Here is a 16,138-nt window from a genome sequence, read left to right on the forward strand (position 1 = left end):
GGAGAGTTAGAATAATGTGACGCAGTTTGTAGTGTTTACATCGAAGTTCAAATATCATGTACTCATTATTTACCATACTGCAGTTCTTTGAGTAGGATGGGGGGTTTATGGACTTCAGCTGGTACAACATTTTGCATACGATGATGACACACGTCCACACAGTGCAAACACTGGAGGACAGGGGCCGATACTGACTGTAGGGCAGCGCGAAGGCCCAGGACGCCACAAACACACAGTTGAACAAAGACACCTGCAGAAGACATGAGACGGGTGAAAAGAACAAAAGAAAAAAACACTACTGCTACTACTGGTACTACCACCCCCACCACTAGCAAGCAATATTGTTTGTATTACATATAAACACATGCCTTTAAGGGATACAATGCTTCCAAATGATGGTTTTTATGAAAGTAAAAAAAAAACAAACTAAACTAAAAATATGCGTTTTAATATGCAACAAACTTAAAAGCATGTGCTTATCAAGACAAAATCCTTATTTTGTTGCAAACACAAAGAGATCTGATGGCAAAAAAACTCAGATCAAGACTTTATTCCCATCCAGAAACCAATCAAATATTTCCAAATTATTATCGGCCTACTATGTGTGGCTGTAGATGATCCTGTTCTATTTCAAGTTAGCTGACGTTAGCTCAGTAGATCAACTTTATTTATAGACTATCTGAGCATAAAAAAAAAGTAAATAAATAAATCATGCACGCACATCCCCACACGTAATTTGAGTCACAGTCCCCCAATGTTTTCACATTATTCAACAAATCAGCAGGCAGTGGTGACACATCAGCAAAGGCAAAGAAAAGGAAGGCTGCTGGCAGGTAAACACTGATGTAAACCATGCTGCAATTAAAATACTGGTTATGTCAATGTTTTTAATGAGTGAGTACATTCATTCATATCACTTAATTAGAGCTTAGGGTAACAATGTATCCAGCAACATTCAATTAATGAATGTCAACAACTTTGTGATGAATGTGTAGATTTAAAATGAAATCCACCACTTGGTACAACGCTGCATACCTGCAACATATACAGAAAAAGGGAAAACTGTAGATTCAAGGACATCAAAACAAATTACAGAAACATCTGGTAGCCCTATCTTTACTACTTACTTAGTACTTTAACCACCTAATTTAGAGCTAACAAATCAAAGTCAAGTGTGAATGGTAAGCTGAAGTTATACATTGAGTTTAGTCACATAACTGTTATTAGAGAGATCTTTTATACCTCTTCAACACAGACCAGGATAATGTAGCAAGACACAATCTTGATTATATGGATCTCCAATAACCACCAGATGAACAGCTGAAGTTTGTGGAAATACTCCAGGAACTTGAGGAAGAGCACAGTCAATCGGTCGACCACTAGGTGCCATTTATTCTTCAGATCTGAAAAAGAAGAGATATGCTTCAAGAGAAAAACCAACTAGACTGAAGAGGTGCAAATGGAGATCTCAGCTTGGCAACACTATTTCCTCTGTTTAAAACACTATCACATATCTACTGGCATTTTGCTTCCAATTCATTTTAATTTGACTGAAATCTATTTAAATGATATGTTTAACCCAGGCCTGATATATCATATTATTCTGTGCCATGGAGCACTATTCTATGCAGCACTACTCGAAAAATGTTTCTCCGTTATTTTGAACATAGGCAAAAAAAAAAAAAGGGCAAACAAACCCAGCTGATCCATCTTCTTAAATATGAAAAGCATTTTCTGGTAAGTTTCAAATTGAAGAGTTACCTTGGGCTTTGATGAACGGACTCACAAAGATTTCACAAAAACTCCAGTTAGCGTATGGTGAGTTTATTTTTCCTTAAGGTATATAAGTCTAGGTTCTAATAGGGGCCTCATTGTTTGGATAAGAAAGTCTGGGAAGGCATATAGCTCATATATCTTCCAACTGATTATAAATCGAGAGGCCCTGCAGAGTTATGTTTTATCGCGGTGACTCTGTGTGTATAAACAACACTTTAATTTAAGACCAGCCTCACTGTGTAAATATGCTAATGGTGCAGCTTGCGTAAGAAGGAAGATGTAATGTGTGAAACGGAGCACTTGAGCTACACGCTGTGTCAGGAACAGAAAACTGGAGATATATTTCAACGGCACCCAAAAAATCTGCAACACAACAAATTTTTAAAACTGTGCTGGAGGTGATTAATGGCTCGTGGGTGAGAGTGCAGGGAGCAGATACTTGGGCAGCAGACTGAACTCCTCTAACAGAGCTTCGGCCTTATAGGTCGTATGCTCCGGGACCTGGGAGGAAATGTCTCTCTTTAGACAACAGTAAGTGTAAGTTCCGCTTTAAACACATTAAAAGGAGTAAACAAGCTCAGGGAGCTTTAATATACTTTGGAGGGAAACTCAACTCAGCGCTGCGATCAACCATGCAGCCTTCAGACAAATAATTCAACAATAATCAAAACTAATCTGCCATCTGTTTTTACAATAAAATGTTCTCATAGATTTTCTCTTAAACTCAATGTAAAAAAACTTGACACAGCACATTATGACATGCAACACGTTAGTTTACTGCATGTTCTTCTAAATGACAATGATAATTTTACCAAAGTAAAAGTAACAAAAACTAAAGTAAGAAAATACCCCAGTACTAGTTACCCGCTCATTACTTAAGCATAAGTATCCACATAAGTCAGGCAGAGCTATAATATTTTATCTTTTCATACGATTTATGTAAAATATTAACCTAAATAACGACAAATGTCAAATATATGTTGAGATGTAATATACTTGTTTATATTTCTCTCTTTAACGTAGTGGAATAGGAGTGTAAAGTGGCAGAAAATGGAAAAAAAAAATGCCCAAATTTGTCCTTAAAGCTACAGTGCGCGGACTGAATATTCATATGAGTCTCATATTGAGGTGACTTTTTACTGCATTTTGAAGATGCCATGAGGTCTGCACAGCAAGGCCTTCATTTCTTACAGTGTACAGTGATATGTGTGGAAACATTTGAATACTGTAAAAAGCAGGAAAAGTATTAATAAGCACAACTAGTATATAAATGTATAAATATCACTAAGTTTCTATCAGACTATAGCTGGAAATATACATTTTGGAGTACATTTCTACTACTACAACCACTACTTACTTTCCACAATTAGTCTAATAAATGGACAACAGCATTTTTTTTCAAAGAACTATTCTTAAGATGGACCAGAATACTCCAATACCATTGGTAACAATGAGACAGAAAGCAGGACAGCAAACGTGAACACACAACAAAGTCCATTCAACATATAATACCACAAGTACTGGTGTTGGTATTACCATATGGGCCATATTTGCCTGATGAGTGTCTGGGGGGTGTTTTGATACCAGGTATTTTATACCCTGCATGTTAATGCTTTCAAGATTGCAAAGACAAACCACTGTATCTTCAGTTCTCCGCACTGAATTATTCCAGACCTCCGTGAGCTCGAACAAGCTGCGATCAACACTAAATCATTTTGTGTTTAAGTGATTAGATAAGTTAGGAACAACACTTCAACGGCTGACTGATCATTTTATTGTGTTTTATTGCATTGCACTGTTGTGGACCTGCAGTACCTGAGCTCTGCTCGGTGCTCGGCTCCGGCTCGGTCCCTGCACTGCAGTGGTGGCTCTCGTCGGTGCTAGATTGCCTCGCATCAGACAAGCTCCTGGGCTTCTCTCCGCTCACATCAATGTCGTCCATCACCACTACCAGGGCCTGCTCCTTCTCCTTCTCCGTCCCCCACTCCCCCTGAGGCTCGTCCTCTCTGGGTATTGCCGCATCCACCGAGCTGGCGCTGAGCACGGTGAGGTCTGCCAGGCTGCCATCCTGGTGCACTAGTCTGAAGACATGTTAAAAAAAAGAAATTAAAAAATGATTAAATGCAAAGTCACATGCAAACTCACAAAACGTGATTTTTACACTTGTGAGGACGTCGTTACCCACATGACTAATTCTCTTTGAGAAGCATTTCTTTAAACTATTAATTTAATTATGTAATATTTAGTAGCTGCTTTAAAGCTTTGGATTATATCACACAGTCTTTCAAAGAAATCTTTCAGTCTCAACTGGTAACTAATTTGCATTCCATATTTGCTTCCCCGATTCAAATCTGCCTCAGTGGGCTCCCATCCTCCAGACCCTCAATCCGATCACATTTATACATTTGTCCACGGTGACCTGTTTATCTTTTCTCTGAAACGCTGCTGATGCTTTGTGCCAAATTTGTTTGCTGCAGCTTCATCTCCCACCCTAACGTCCCTCTCCTCTTAAACTGTTGGTACTGCTGACTTTGCGGAGGTTTATTGCTTAAAATGTATTAATCAAAGGTAGATTAATTCTTGCTGCACTTCTGAGAGTTAACTCGCAGAGCAGAGCCTTTTACTGCCAAACCTAACTTTATAACCATCTGCTATAAATGATCAGTTACTTCACTTTAGTGTCCAGTTTTTCACCAGGTTGGTTGTTTGCAGCATTTTGCTGAGGCAGTGGGTTTTTACTGATTACCTGTTCCTACCACTGCCTTTCAAATGTTCCCAGCAATTTGCACTGTTTTATACAGTATCTGGTTGCCTCCTAATTAAGTTTTATTTTATTTTTCTCACCTCCTTGAAACCATTGGGCAGTAGACGACTCTAAAGATGCCCCAGTATATTCCATTAATGTACAAATGTGAACAGATGAAATAAAAAGTGTGCTTCTACATTTTAGAGGCTTTCTGCTCTCGTTCCTCGCTTCTGACTTTAAACGTTTACTGCTTGAAATGTGTATACACATCTGACCATGCCAACTTTCTTTTCAGACAACAATGCAGAGACAGAAAGAAGGACTTTAGATGTGACTTAAACCATGTCACACAGCTTACCAAAAAGTAACACTAATTTTAAACACTTTTAAAAAATAACAATAGGAATAAACTGAGATTTTGTTGCAGGCCTTCTGTCCTCAAAAGCATACAAATACAACACACACACACACTCATACACACGCTCTGGGTGATTTTCAAAAGGTAATAATGCAAATGTTAGGATGGGAACCATGAGCTATTTGTCCATCAGGCATCGTCATCAAAAAGCAGTGCACATTCCTTCTGCATTCTTTAAAATAATCTGTTTTAAGTCTGAGGAAATTTCTCCTTGCAGCAGACGGATGGTAACAGCTGAAATGAGGCACAAATGCTTTAATCAGGCAATGTATTAGGGTCAAAGGTCAGGTTTGGCTCACATGAACCACATAGCAAGGCAAGCATTTTTGGTTTTCAGTGGTCACACTTACTTGCTCTGTTGAGTGGGAATTTTTTGCTTGATGCTGCTCAGAACAATGAAGTTAGACAAAAGTCAACGGTGAGGAGAGAAACCGATAAATACAGGCTGAAACTCACACTTATATATATCACAAGTTTAATAAAGTGCATACAAAGTGGCCAAAAGGTTCCTGTAGTTTGGGAGAGACAAGCCTCATCAGCAAAGGGGGTTCAGTGCACAGAGGGGTGTGGATCATTAAAAGACTGGAAAGGAAGAACAATGTTCAAACATGCTTGAGGATGATCCCAAAGATGGACAGCCTGTGAAACTACTGGAGAGTGGTACAAGGGTTTTATTTAGGAAAGGGCTGGGCTGGCTTTGGAGGGAGGGTTAAAGATCGAGAAAGCTCACAGAGAACCCAACAAGTGAAGGCTACAGGCAAAATTATAAAATACAAAACCTACAAAGAACATAATTCCTGTAAGTGAAAAATGAAAACTACAGAAGTTAAAATATTCCAGAAGCTCATCAATGTACCCTCTCTGGCAAACAGAATGAAGAGGAAACATTAGTGTCGGGGAGACAATGCTGGACAAGGAAGTTTATACTCTGATGTGAAGGGGGGTAGGGATGGATGCCACAGAAAGCAAGCAAATACCCACCTATTCATGATCAGATACACACGCCCATTGACTTTAGCATGGCTGTGAGAAACGGATGGCAGAGAAGAGACAAAAGCAGGTCACAGAGAGAAGCAGAGCAAAGAGGTGCTGAGCGGGCAGCAGCGAAACGATGGTAATCCACGAAAACTCAAACAATCAAGTTAAGCGAAACACGGACAGGGAAAATGTTATAACACAGAGCCGCACAATGAAGCCCACGATGGCAGATACGAGATGTGAGAAAGGGATGAATGTTTCTGTCTGTGGAAAATAACGGAAAATAATTCCATTTAATAAGTCCATCTTTTCAAATGGGAATATTAAATTATCTGATATCTGTGGTCATCAAATTAATCTATTTGGGTTTTGGATTAGTGGTTGGAAAAAAACAAGACATTTGAAGATGAGATCTTGCTCTTTATTTTAATAATTATAAACAAATTGTCAGATTAGTAATAACAAAAGGTAAACATTTAATAAACTGTACAACCAGTTGAAATGTAGCAGTTGCCAACTTTGCCTAGACAGGGGTCACCAACCTATTTGAAACTGAGAGCTACTTCTTGGGTACCGATTATGTGCTCATGTGGTCCTTGCGGGCACCATGTTGGTGACCCCTGGCCTAGACAGTGATTCACCCTTGGTCTGATGTTTTAAGAACAGGGCAAAGATCATTTTTGTCCATCAGGCTTTGTTACATTATATAGGATTTTTGCATACAGTTGCCATACTGTGAAACATAGTTTGGCAATGTTCTTGTTATTATCGTGAAAATTATTTCAGATTAGTTTTTTTTTTTTCCGCTCAGCAATATGTGCAGATTTAGTTTCTATATTACTTTTGGTGAGATTATGCAATTTGCCCGAATTTCAGTTATGTGAACTTAAACTAATACAAAAAACAAAAAGTCTTTTCGGAGACAGGTAGGCTCAGAAAAATGTCTCACCTGTAGATAGTGCTCTCCTCTTTGGCCACTACAGCCTGCAGGTCGGTGAGCTGGAGAAAGCGGTCGTGAAAGTAGTGCAAGTGCAGAATACATGCCAGCAGGAAGGAAGTAGGGATGAAAATCCTGGTGAACAGCTTTGCCACAGTAAACTGCTCCAGGCCGAGGTCCTTCAAACTGCACAGATGGAAAAGACAAAAAGGAGACTTGAGGTTAGGTTTGCATTATTTAGAGTTGTAAAGTATGTATTTGTGGCGCCTAGGAGTAATGTGTGTAGGTTAACAAAAAAAACGGTTGAAAAATAAAATAAAACCTGTACATTACCTAACAACCACGGGATATTTACATGCAGCATTTGTGTAATTGATTAATGTTGTTAGATGCTTTTTCTACATTAACCTACATTAACTGTATCTTTTCTCTGTATTTCTCAATGTGTAATGCATGTATAGTGAAGTTGTGTTTTCTGAGTTGAATTACAACCAAAACTGCATTCAAAAGCTGAAAAAACAATAAAGATCAGACAAACGTGAATCGTTTGAAACATTATCCATAAACTCTGTGTTGGAATAACCACCAGTAGTTCAAACTCCCTGAACTTTCGTGAACACACCCTTTTCCATTACCTAAAATATCTTTGGACATACAAAGTATTTTTGGATACAGAGAATGTCTACAAGTTAAATTTGAAGAGAAAACAGATGCTTTGAAGTTATTGTACAGCTTTGAATCTGACTGAGAAGTGACAGCCAACCTCGGAATGGCAGAGCTCACCCCTCTTTGTCCATGCCCAGCATCTGCGACCAGAAGGTCAACGAGTTCTTGAACTGGAAAGTGTAGACGAGGGTAAGAACCAGCATGGTGTACATCACTACCGACATCCAGAAGTACTTCAGGATCCTTCGCCACCATTCATAGTGCACCTACACAGGAATAAATCATTTTTTGTTTTGTTTTGGGAGCTATCTGACTGAATATAATGCATAAAATAAAACAGAGCACAGAGGACATCTGGATTTAAAGTGACTGCTCAGTTTTACTGTGGCCGGGATTATAAAACAGTCGAGAATACACTCTGGATTATGGGCCTGCTGTACACAAACTTTACCACACTACTAAAATTGTCGGCACCTTCTGTCTTTGGGAAATTGGATTAGGAAACCAAATCCCAACCACATGCTTAATATTGCCTTATTTTCCTGTTTGCAGTATGATATGAAATGCACTCAATTTACTTTCCACTAGGTGTAAAAACAAAAGGCATTATTTCATCAAACTTTTTTGTTTACATATTAATGACAAAAACATTTTATTTTTAATAATAATAATTTTTTAATAATCCTACATTTAAATTACATTTCTCAATGTTATTTTTACATTTCTATAAGTAGAGGATAATGTGTATATGAGAACTGTAGTCTAATTTCCTCCACAATGGAGCTGAGCTCCGTAATCTATGGAGAGAGTTATGTTTTTTTTAAAATGATCTTTTTTAATGCCTCCACAATCTTATCTCTTGACATTTTCACTTTACTGATCCATGTACTTAATCCATACTTACATGAATAGAACCAACATATGCACAAGAAGACATTACATGGTTCAGTTCTTCATCTCACCCCAACTTAAATCCCCATATCAGACATGCAATACAAGCCATTCAAGGCATTCGCAGCAGTCTCCGTCACCAACATGTTACCTGGTACAATGCCACACACGAGAGGAACATCATCATGTAGATGATCTTGTACATGACAATTGTTCCCTCAAAGCTAACGATGAAGAACATTCCCCCACAGATGTAGATCCAGTATTTAACCAGCAGAGCCATGACCATGTTGCCCAGAACATGCATGGAGTCCTGATCCTCTGCCTCGTCAGAGACCTCCTCCTCTATAAAACATAGCAGCAAATCAGAAAACTGTATTCAGTGACAGCCTGACTTTCATTTGGGCTATTGGTTAAATCAATAACCTTACCAAGCTACCTGTTCTTTTACTTTGGTTGTACCTAAAATGTTTCTGTACATATTAAAGCTACAACAGTTAGTCAATAGATTAGCTAAGCAAAAAAGTTACAAATGTATGGTATCATGTTCCCACATTTGACAATTTGCAGCTTTTCCTTAGCCCACATTACAGTAATTTGAATTTCTTTGTTACAATTTGGGGTTTTGAACTGTGGTTTTGCGCGGTATCACCTTATATCTCAATTAAGAAAGTAATAATCAGATTAATTTACAACAAAAATAATCAATATTTACAGCCCTGTAACATATTAATCATAACTCAAGGTGAAAGCTCTAGCTTTTTCCAGAGTCGACAGCGGAGGCAAATCCGTTCACTGATTCACACATCTGCAATTTAAACCCCCTTAAAAACCTCGTCACCCGCATTAAGACCACGAGTTGAAATCATGATTTGACACTCAAATGCTAAAAACGTCATTTATAAATCTTCATTAATGAATAGTCTTTGTCTTTTACATTATATACTATATAGTATTTATATTACATTACCTTAACTAAATGAAGAATAGACATTTTAAACAAACTGAAGAGTGAATATCCTTAGGCTGCGAAGTGGAATATTAATATTTTGTTTAAAATATGTTCTGTGAAGTCTTATCTGAGCTGGAATTTCTCAGTGGAGTGGTAATCAATGCCCTCGTGAACAGGGAGGGTAAAAATGTGGATCAGTTGCAAAACAGCCTCATCATTCTTCCCTGACTATGTAAATAAGCTGTAGTAGAGTATGAGATGTGCAGAGCGAGCCAAGGCAAACTGAAATTAATTCCAAGGTTTCCAAACATAAGAGTAACTATATTTTCCATCTACCATCCACAAATCAATCAGATCAATTCATTGTTCTCTATCACCTGACTTGCATGGAGCCCTAGAGGGCAAAATAAAAAGCCCCTGCCTTAGCTGTGGATATACGATGCCACAAGGATTAAAGCTTACAGGCGCAGAGACCGTGATGATATATCAATTATGATACGGATGGGTCAATAATGCTGCAGCTTGGGAGGTGAAGGACAGGAAATTCTTTATTGTCAAAGCAAGAGTGAGAGCTAATTGGCTCAGGTTAGTTAGCTACGATACCTTACAGGACCTAACAGTGATCATTAGTTTCAGGGTGGCTGCAGCCAGCGTTTACAGACAACAGTGATAAGGCCATAATATTAGGTTTAATCAAGTTAACATAATATCTTACTTCAGGTAAATATTCCTCCATCTTAAATGACCCACCATTGTGTCACTTTTTGAGTTACTGTGGAGAAGAGGGACTGGAGCTACAGTATTTGTAGACTTATGAAGAAGCCTTCATTTGGACAGGTGGTCCTCTAAGGGTGTGACGTACAGATCAATGCCAAAACTCTTCAACAACACTTAATTTAATTTTGTCAACTCTCTTATGTGTTCATTCAGAAACAGGAACATTTACCTGTTTAGTAACGTATAAGGACACCCTGAGTGGTCTCGGCAAAAGCCCACCGCACTGTGTGTGATGGAGATACCGTATCACTACTTACAACAAACTCAACTTATATAACTACAGACTGATTTACCTGATTGTACAGTTCAAAAGCCCTTTTACAGTAATGTCTTCAGGCTATTTTATATGGAACTGTGCTTTCTGAAAAAAGTGTACTACTCCCACCCAAACCTGGCTGCACTCTACTTGTTATTATATCCTCTATATCCTCTTATAAGTTTTTTTTTTTTATTTAAGTTTGCTTATATATTTATATTATTTATACAGTATATCTACAATATCAAAGTAAGAATCTGAGCTTACCCTGATCATCCACATGAACATCTGAGAGACCTGCACTGTCTTCCTTTTGTTTTTCTCGTCTCTCTGTAAGAGTTTGTCTCAGTAGCAGCCAGAAGCTCAGCAGACACAGGACCTATATGCAATAAATAAGAGGCTTAGACAAACACATGAACAGTGAGTAAAGATAAACTAAATGCAAAGAATTTATCGTTTCATCTTGCTGAGAGCACAATAAGGGTGGTCAACACAACGTGAGGAGATGCAGTATCGTCAACACTTTTAGGTCATATGTGTTGTACTCGTCTGGGACTTAACATCTGGCCCAAGTGTTAAACAAAATTACATGTCTGCTCCACAAAGAGATAAAAATGTGCAATTTTTATAAGAACAGTAGTTTGGGTGATAAAAAACACATTAAGGTCACTGCAGGTCTGTGGCAACCAGCCACTCTAGAACATTTTATTCAGTAGCTGTTAAGTCTGAGATATTCCTAAATATGTCAAAATACTACAAATACTACACACGGTTTAATAATAAACAGAAATGCATTGTGAATGTTAAAATCAAAAAACATTATTGACTGGTATTTGGATCCCAAACCTTGGATGAAAGTGAGTGGAAGGGGTTGTTCTTTTTAACAAAGAGCCCAGAGACTTCAGGCATGTTCTCAAAGGTCCAAATGTACTGCAGGACAATTAGCAGGTTGCCATAAGCTACCATAAAGGGAGAGGACAGCATAGCGTAGCGCCTCCGGTCCCTCACCATCCACAGCATGCAAGACCAGATGAGGAAGACAAACGTCAGCCAGCTGACGTATGTAATGCTCCATGCCTGAAGAGGACAAATCGCAGAAAATCTTAAAACAAATACTGGAACATGTCCCAATTTGCGGCCTGATCTTGATGCTTTTTTTGTGTTTTATTTTTTAACAGACGCACAACATGGCCTATGACACTGTACAGCATAAGTTAGGCTACTTAAAAAACACCATAACAATATACATTTACTGAGGGTGGTCTTCATTTAAAACACAGTGAATATTTGGATGTAATTCGAATGCGTTTTCCCAAATCAAAATGTGATTATTTTGTATCGTGCTTCAAGTGTAATTACATTTTATCATTATTAATAATATTACTTTTAGAACTACAAATCCTAATATGTTTTGTATAAAGCTTGTTTACACGGTAACCATGGTAATGCAGTTATTTAACACCTGTATTGTGTTTTGATTACTTTTAGGACTTTTAGGATTTAACTTTTTAACAAAAACAAAGCTGAAACTGCTTGTAATCACAACTAACTAAAATCTGAATAAAATAACTCAGAATGTCGCCTGTATTTTTCCCCTGGTAATTATAAATTATTACGAAAAAATGTCAAAAAAGTTAAAAAGTTAAAAATAAGGTAGATACTGTATGTTAAATAAACAGCAATAATAACAAAGGTGCTGAGGTGAACGAGGAGGTGGGAGGGTTTGGTATCTTCTAACCAAAATCTGGTTTTGGACGCCACACTAACACCCTTAGAATCATCAGTACGATGACACCATTGCAAAATCATATGCAAGCATAGCCTTAAAACTTTGAAATTTGTGTTTAACATACAAAATTATGCATGGTGGTCTGTCATCTCCTCCACTCAGCCAGTTTGTAAATATCATACATGCCTCCTATGGCTCGCCAAGAGGTGCATTATGAGTGGACTGCATTATTCGTCTCTGGAAACGTGCATTCAGTTAGTTTGCATTTTCAGTAAAAAGTGCAGATGAGTGGAACTAAGAGAACTGACCTCATACAGTGTTTAAATAATAAATCAGAAACATCTAAGAAACTGGTTCATTAATCATCAAACACGCCACCATAAGCATTTTCGGTACTCTGCCCTGACTTTACTGTCATATACTGCTTTCTCTGCCATCTTGTCGTTTCATTAGATGTGTAGATGTTTCAATGTTTTTAATAACAGTTGATACCTTATTATTGTACACTGTCTCTGCCAAACAAATTCATAAAATTAAAAAAGCATTTTTGTTAAAGCTCTATAGCTTTGACATTTCTTACTTTCCATGTTCATGAGTCTAAACATTTTGACATTAGTTTATATATTCTGACATGAATTCAAACCAAAAGCTGGAAATCTGTCCCATCTTCAGTGTTTTCAGAAGTAGGCTCACTGGCTACAACTCTACCTAAAGAGAATCGTTTTTTTCAACAGTCTGTTAATTGTGGATTTTAAAATGACCCAAAAAAAATGTTAAGAGAAACACAACACAAAATGGCAACAGAAGTCTGCTTCTGTTAACTCCTACATCACGCCAACTGTAAGCTGAATTACTCACCATCATGGCTATAAGAGCACAGATGTAGCTCTGTTTCATGATAAAGTGGAAGACTTTGATCATTGTACTGCCTCCTTTTTTCTTCATCTCTTCCTCTCCTCCTTCAGACCTCTCTTCTCCACTCTCCAACGCCGAATCCTCCGGGGGCAAACACACTTCATACACACTCTCGTCCTTTTTCTCTGGTTTGATGGAGAAACAGGACTCATTGTTAAAACAGTTACAGTGGGTGCTCTGGTTTCTGGCGTGACGTTAAGCGCTCCCTGCACTTCCATAAAAACTGGGCCAATAGATGGAAAGAACATCTTTATTTTTAAACACCATCCTAACTGTGTTTTTACATGTGAGAAGATGGATAAAGGCAAAGGCACTGTGACTAAAAATGTATTGTTTTTGAATTACAATCAGTAAAACTTTGTTCAAGGACGCATCTACCACAGACTGACAAAGATCGCATCCACTCCAGTGCCTCCTTCCAACGTTCCTCAGAGACCTCTATACCCTTAATTCCTCCTGTCCTGTTTCAGGTGTTGCGGTTTCAGTACATCCTACAACGGACACTGTTTGCTCCATTTTACAAGTGAATTGTTCAGAAACATAAATTTTATTGTTCTAGAGCAAAGGGTTTACTGTAGGACATTATTTTGTTTAAACTTCAGAGTTTTCAAACCACATTTAAAACATTATGAATTAATGCTTTTGCTATTGTTCAAAAGACAGAAACAAACAGTGTATAAATAAATTAACAGGAGTCTATCCATTATCCATCCATTATCTGAACCTGACAGTTTGCTGGTCTATCACAGGGCCACACACAGAGACAGATAACTGTTCACGCATGTGCACCTACAGGGAAGGAAATTTAGATTAAGCCCTAAACCTAAACAAATGTTTTTGGACTGACAAATTCAAAAAAGTGAAATTCCTTTCTCATGTGACTATTAAATCATTACATAAAAGAGTGATCTAAGCGGTGTAATCGGTTTGACAAAAGAGCTAGAAGTGGGTCCCACATACTAAGTTTTAGCCCTTTGTGCTTGAAAAGATCAGTTTGTATTGTACTTTTTCTTAAAAAAATTCTCAAAGCTCAAACTAATTTGCTTAGACTTCACAAAGTTCCGTCAGAGCTGCAGAAGACATTAGACAGCTGTATTCACAGCCCCCCTGTGACTATTAAATTGACAATGACACATAAAATCAGTGAAGTGCCTCTTTAGGATAATTCTGTTAATTCAGAGCCAACAAAGTGCAACATACCGTAAAAGTGCAAAGAAATATACAAGACAGTAACATGTTTTACTTAAGCAAAAACAGCAATACCACAATTTAAAAATACTATTACTAGTCAATCACTCTGTAATAAAGCCAAAGACAACTCTCTAAACTAAAAGTACTTACTTTGCAAGCTCTGATATTGCTATAGTACATTATTCTCATGAATTAATATTACTAATGAAGTAAGTTCTAAAGTTTTATGTACTGTTTAAGTAAAAAAAAAATTTGTAAATATTCCTAATTACCTTCCGTTGCTGTGTATAATCACATAAAATTAAAGCAAATCATCTCTCTGACTCCTTTAATGTTACATTGTGTAACATTTTTCATGTTTGTCAACAGAATTAAACTCCAACACTTATTTTAAATTCTTTGCTGACACAGACTCACTAAACAGCACTCATAGCAGTGCAGATATATCAACAGCAATTTTATATGGTGGTAATAAAGATAAATTACAGATTAATACAACTGTGTACAATTATCTATTAACAGCAGCATATATTAATGACTGTCCATTGACCACTTTTGGTGATTTCAACTTTCCAGTTTCTGTAACTTTTAACTTCCCCTCATCAGTGGCAGATTATTAAACTCCTTTTACAATTGTTGGATACTTAAAGGGAAGTGTTACTAAAGCAAATTTGAAGAAAGAAAAAAAAGAAAAATAGCAGAAAAAAAGAATAAACACCTCACCTGTTCCGTCACTGGGCTGGTCCATTTTATACTGGGGGGTGGAGTACAAGTCCAAGCAGACTGGTCCATTCTCAGCTGTGACAAAGTCAAAGGATGTCCCATTTGAGGTGGGCACAGCCTGTAGATCATCAGACATTAAATTTCTACAACTGAGGAACAGATTTGTTTTGGGATTACATAATTTTCAAGCATCCTGCCCCACAATGACAAACAGGAGTCATTCATTTTGTGTAAATACTGTAAATGGATTTTTAGGTACTGCAATCTGGCTTTGTGGGGCAGTAGAGGGACTTTTTTTTGCTTTTCACACTGCACATTGGTTGATTTATGCCAATGCAAATGGTCGTTTATATCCAGGCTTCCAAGCATTTCAGGAAATGAAAACAATGAAAAGGGGATTAGATTCTTTTTCTACTTTCACGTGGTTTTGGTTCCTGCAATCTCATGTCCAGCCTGGGCTTGAGAAAAATTAAGATGCGATTACGCTGTAACAATTCTGTTTCTGTGCAAAAATGATTTCTCAAGTTCGACAGAGTTGCACAGATCAGTAAGGTTTCTTCTAAATTTGCAGGTGTTTTAGTGCGAAAGACTTGAAAAATGTGAACCTATTCTGTGAAAGCTGCAGTTATAAGACATACAAGCTTCAGACAAAAAAAGACAACAGGCTCACAGATAATTAAATTAAAACAATAATGATACATTGTTTTCCATTAAAAGGGTTTCTTTGGGAATGTTTTTCCATATATAATTTGAAGGTCTGAGGGTGTCAAATGTTGTATAGACTGAAAAAACCCTTGAGACAAATTTTTGATTTGTACCTGAAAATTTATTCAATTTGGGAAAAGTGAAGTTTTTTTTAATGCTCTAAAAAATAAACACATACATGAATAGCAAATCTATTACTTGGCATGTCCTATTACCAAGATAGGTTTTCTTCAGATTTCATTCATAAGTATGTTTTATACTTGTTTATTAGAGGATCTGGCATCCTCTATTTTTCTATTTCAGAAGTCACCTGTAAAGCCTTGGGCGTGAGATTAGCTCATCAGAATTAGTGTCCAGATTAACCTTTGATGTTAACCACCAACTATGGGGTAATGGAAACAGTTAAAGTCTTAAACACAGGTCTAACCCTGGTTTATGAGGGTGCAGTGTGGAAAGCACTTTGCAGTGATTCCTTTTT

General features: G+C 37.4%; 1 protein-coding gene across 7 annotated transcripts in view; it reads right to left on the reverse strand.

Annotated features, from left to right (window-relative positions):
* The window catches only part of LOC137098786 (piezo-type mechanosensitive ion channel component 2), an 80,957-nt gene that overhangs the window by 29,117 nt on the left and 35,702 nt on the right, over positions 1-16,138 (reverse strand). For 5 of the 7 annotated variants that reach the window (XM_067475382.1, XM_067475385.1, XM_067475384.1 and 2 more), the window contains 12 exons: positions 14,956-15,073; positions 12,985-13,166; positions 11,244-11,474; positions 10,665-10,776; positions 8,564-8,757; positions 7,639-7,787; positions 6,868-7,041; positions 5,922-5,963; positions 5,291-5,323; positions 3,592-3,857; positions 1,243-1,403; positions 74-250 (listed from right to left, as the gene is read on the reverse strand). In XM_067475382.1, the coding sequence (XP_067331483.1) occupies positions 74-250; positions 1,243-1,403; positions 3,592-3,857; positions 5,291-5,323; positions 5,922-5,963; positions 6,868-7,041; positions 7,639-7,787; positions 8,564-8,757; positions 10,665-10,776; positions 11,244-11,474; positions 12,985-13,166; positions 14,956-15,073 (1,839 nt within the window). The remainder of the gene's footprint in view (positions 1-73; positions 251-1,242; positions 1,404-3,591; positions 3,858-5,290; positions 5,324-5,921; positions 5,964-6,867; positions 7,042-7,638; positions 7,788-8,563; positions 8,758-10,664; positions 10,777-11,243; positions 11,475-12,984; positions 13,167-14,955; positions 15,074-16,138) is intronic. The other 2 variants (XM_067475386.1, XM_067475383.1) reach the window with 1 other exon arrangement.

The sequence above is a fragment of the Channa argus genome, chromosome 14 (genome assembly GCF_033026475.1).
Source record: "Channa argus isolate prfri chromosome 14, Channa argus male v1.0, whole genome shotgun sequence".
NCBI classification, from domain to species: Eukaryota; Metazoa; Chordata; class Actinopteri; order Anabantiformes; family Channidae; genus Channa; species Channa argus.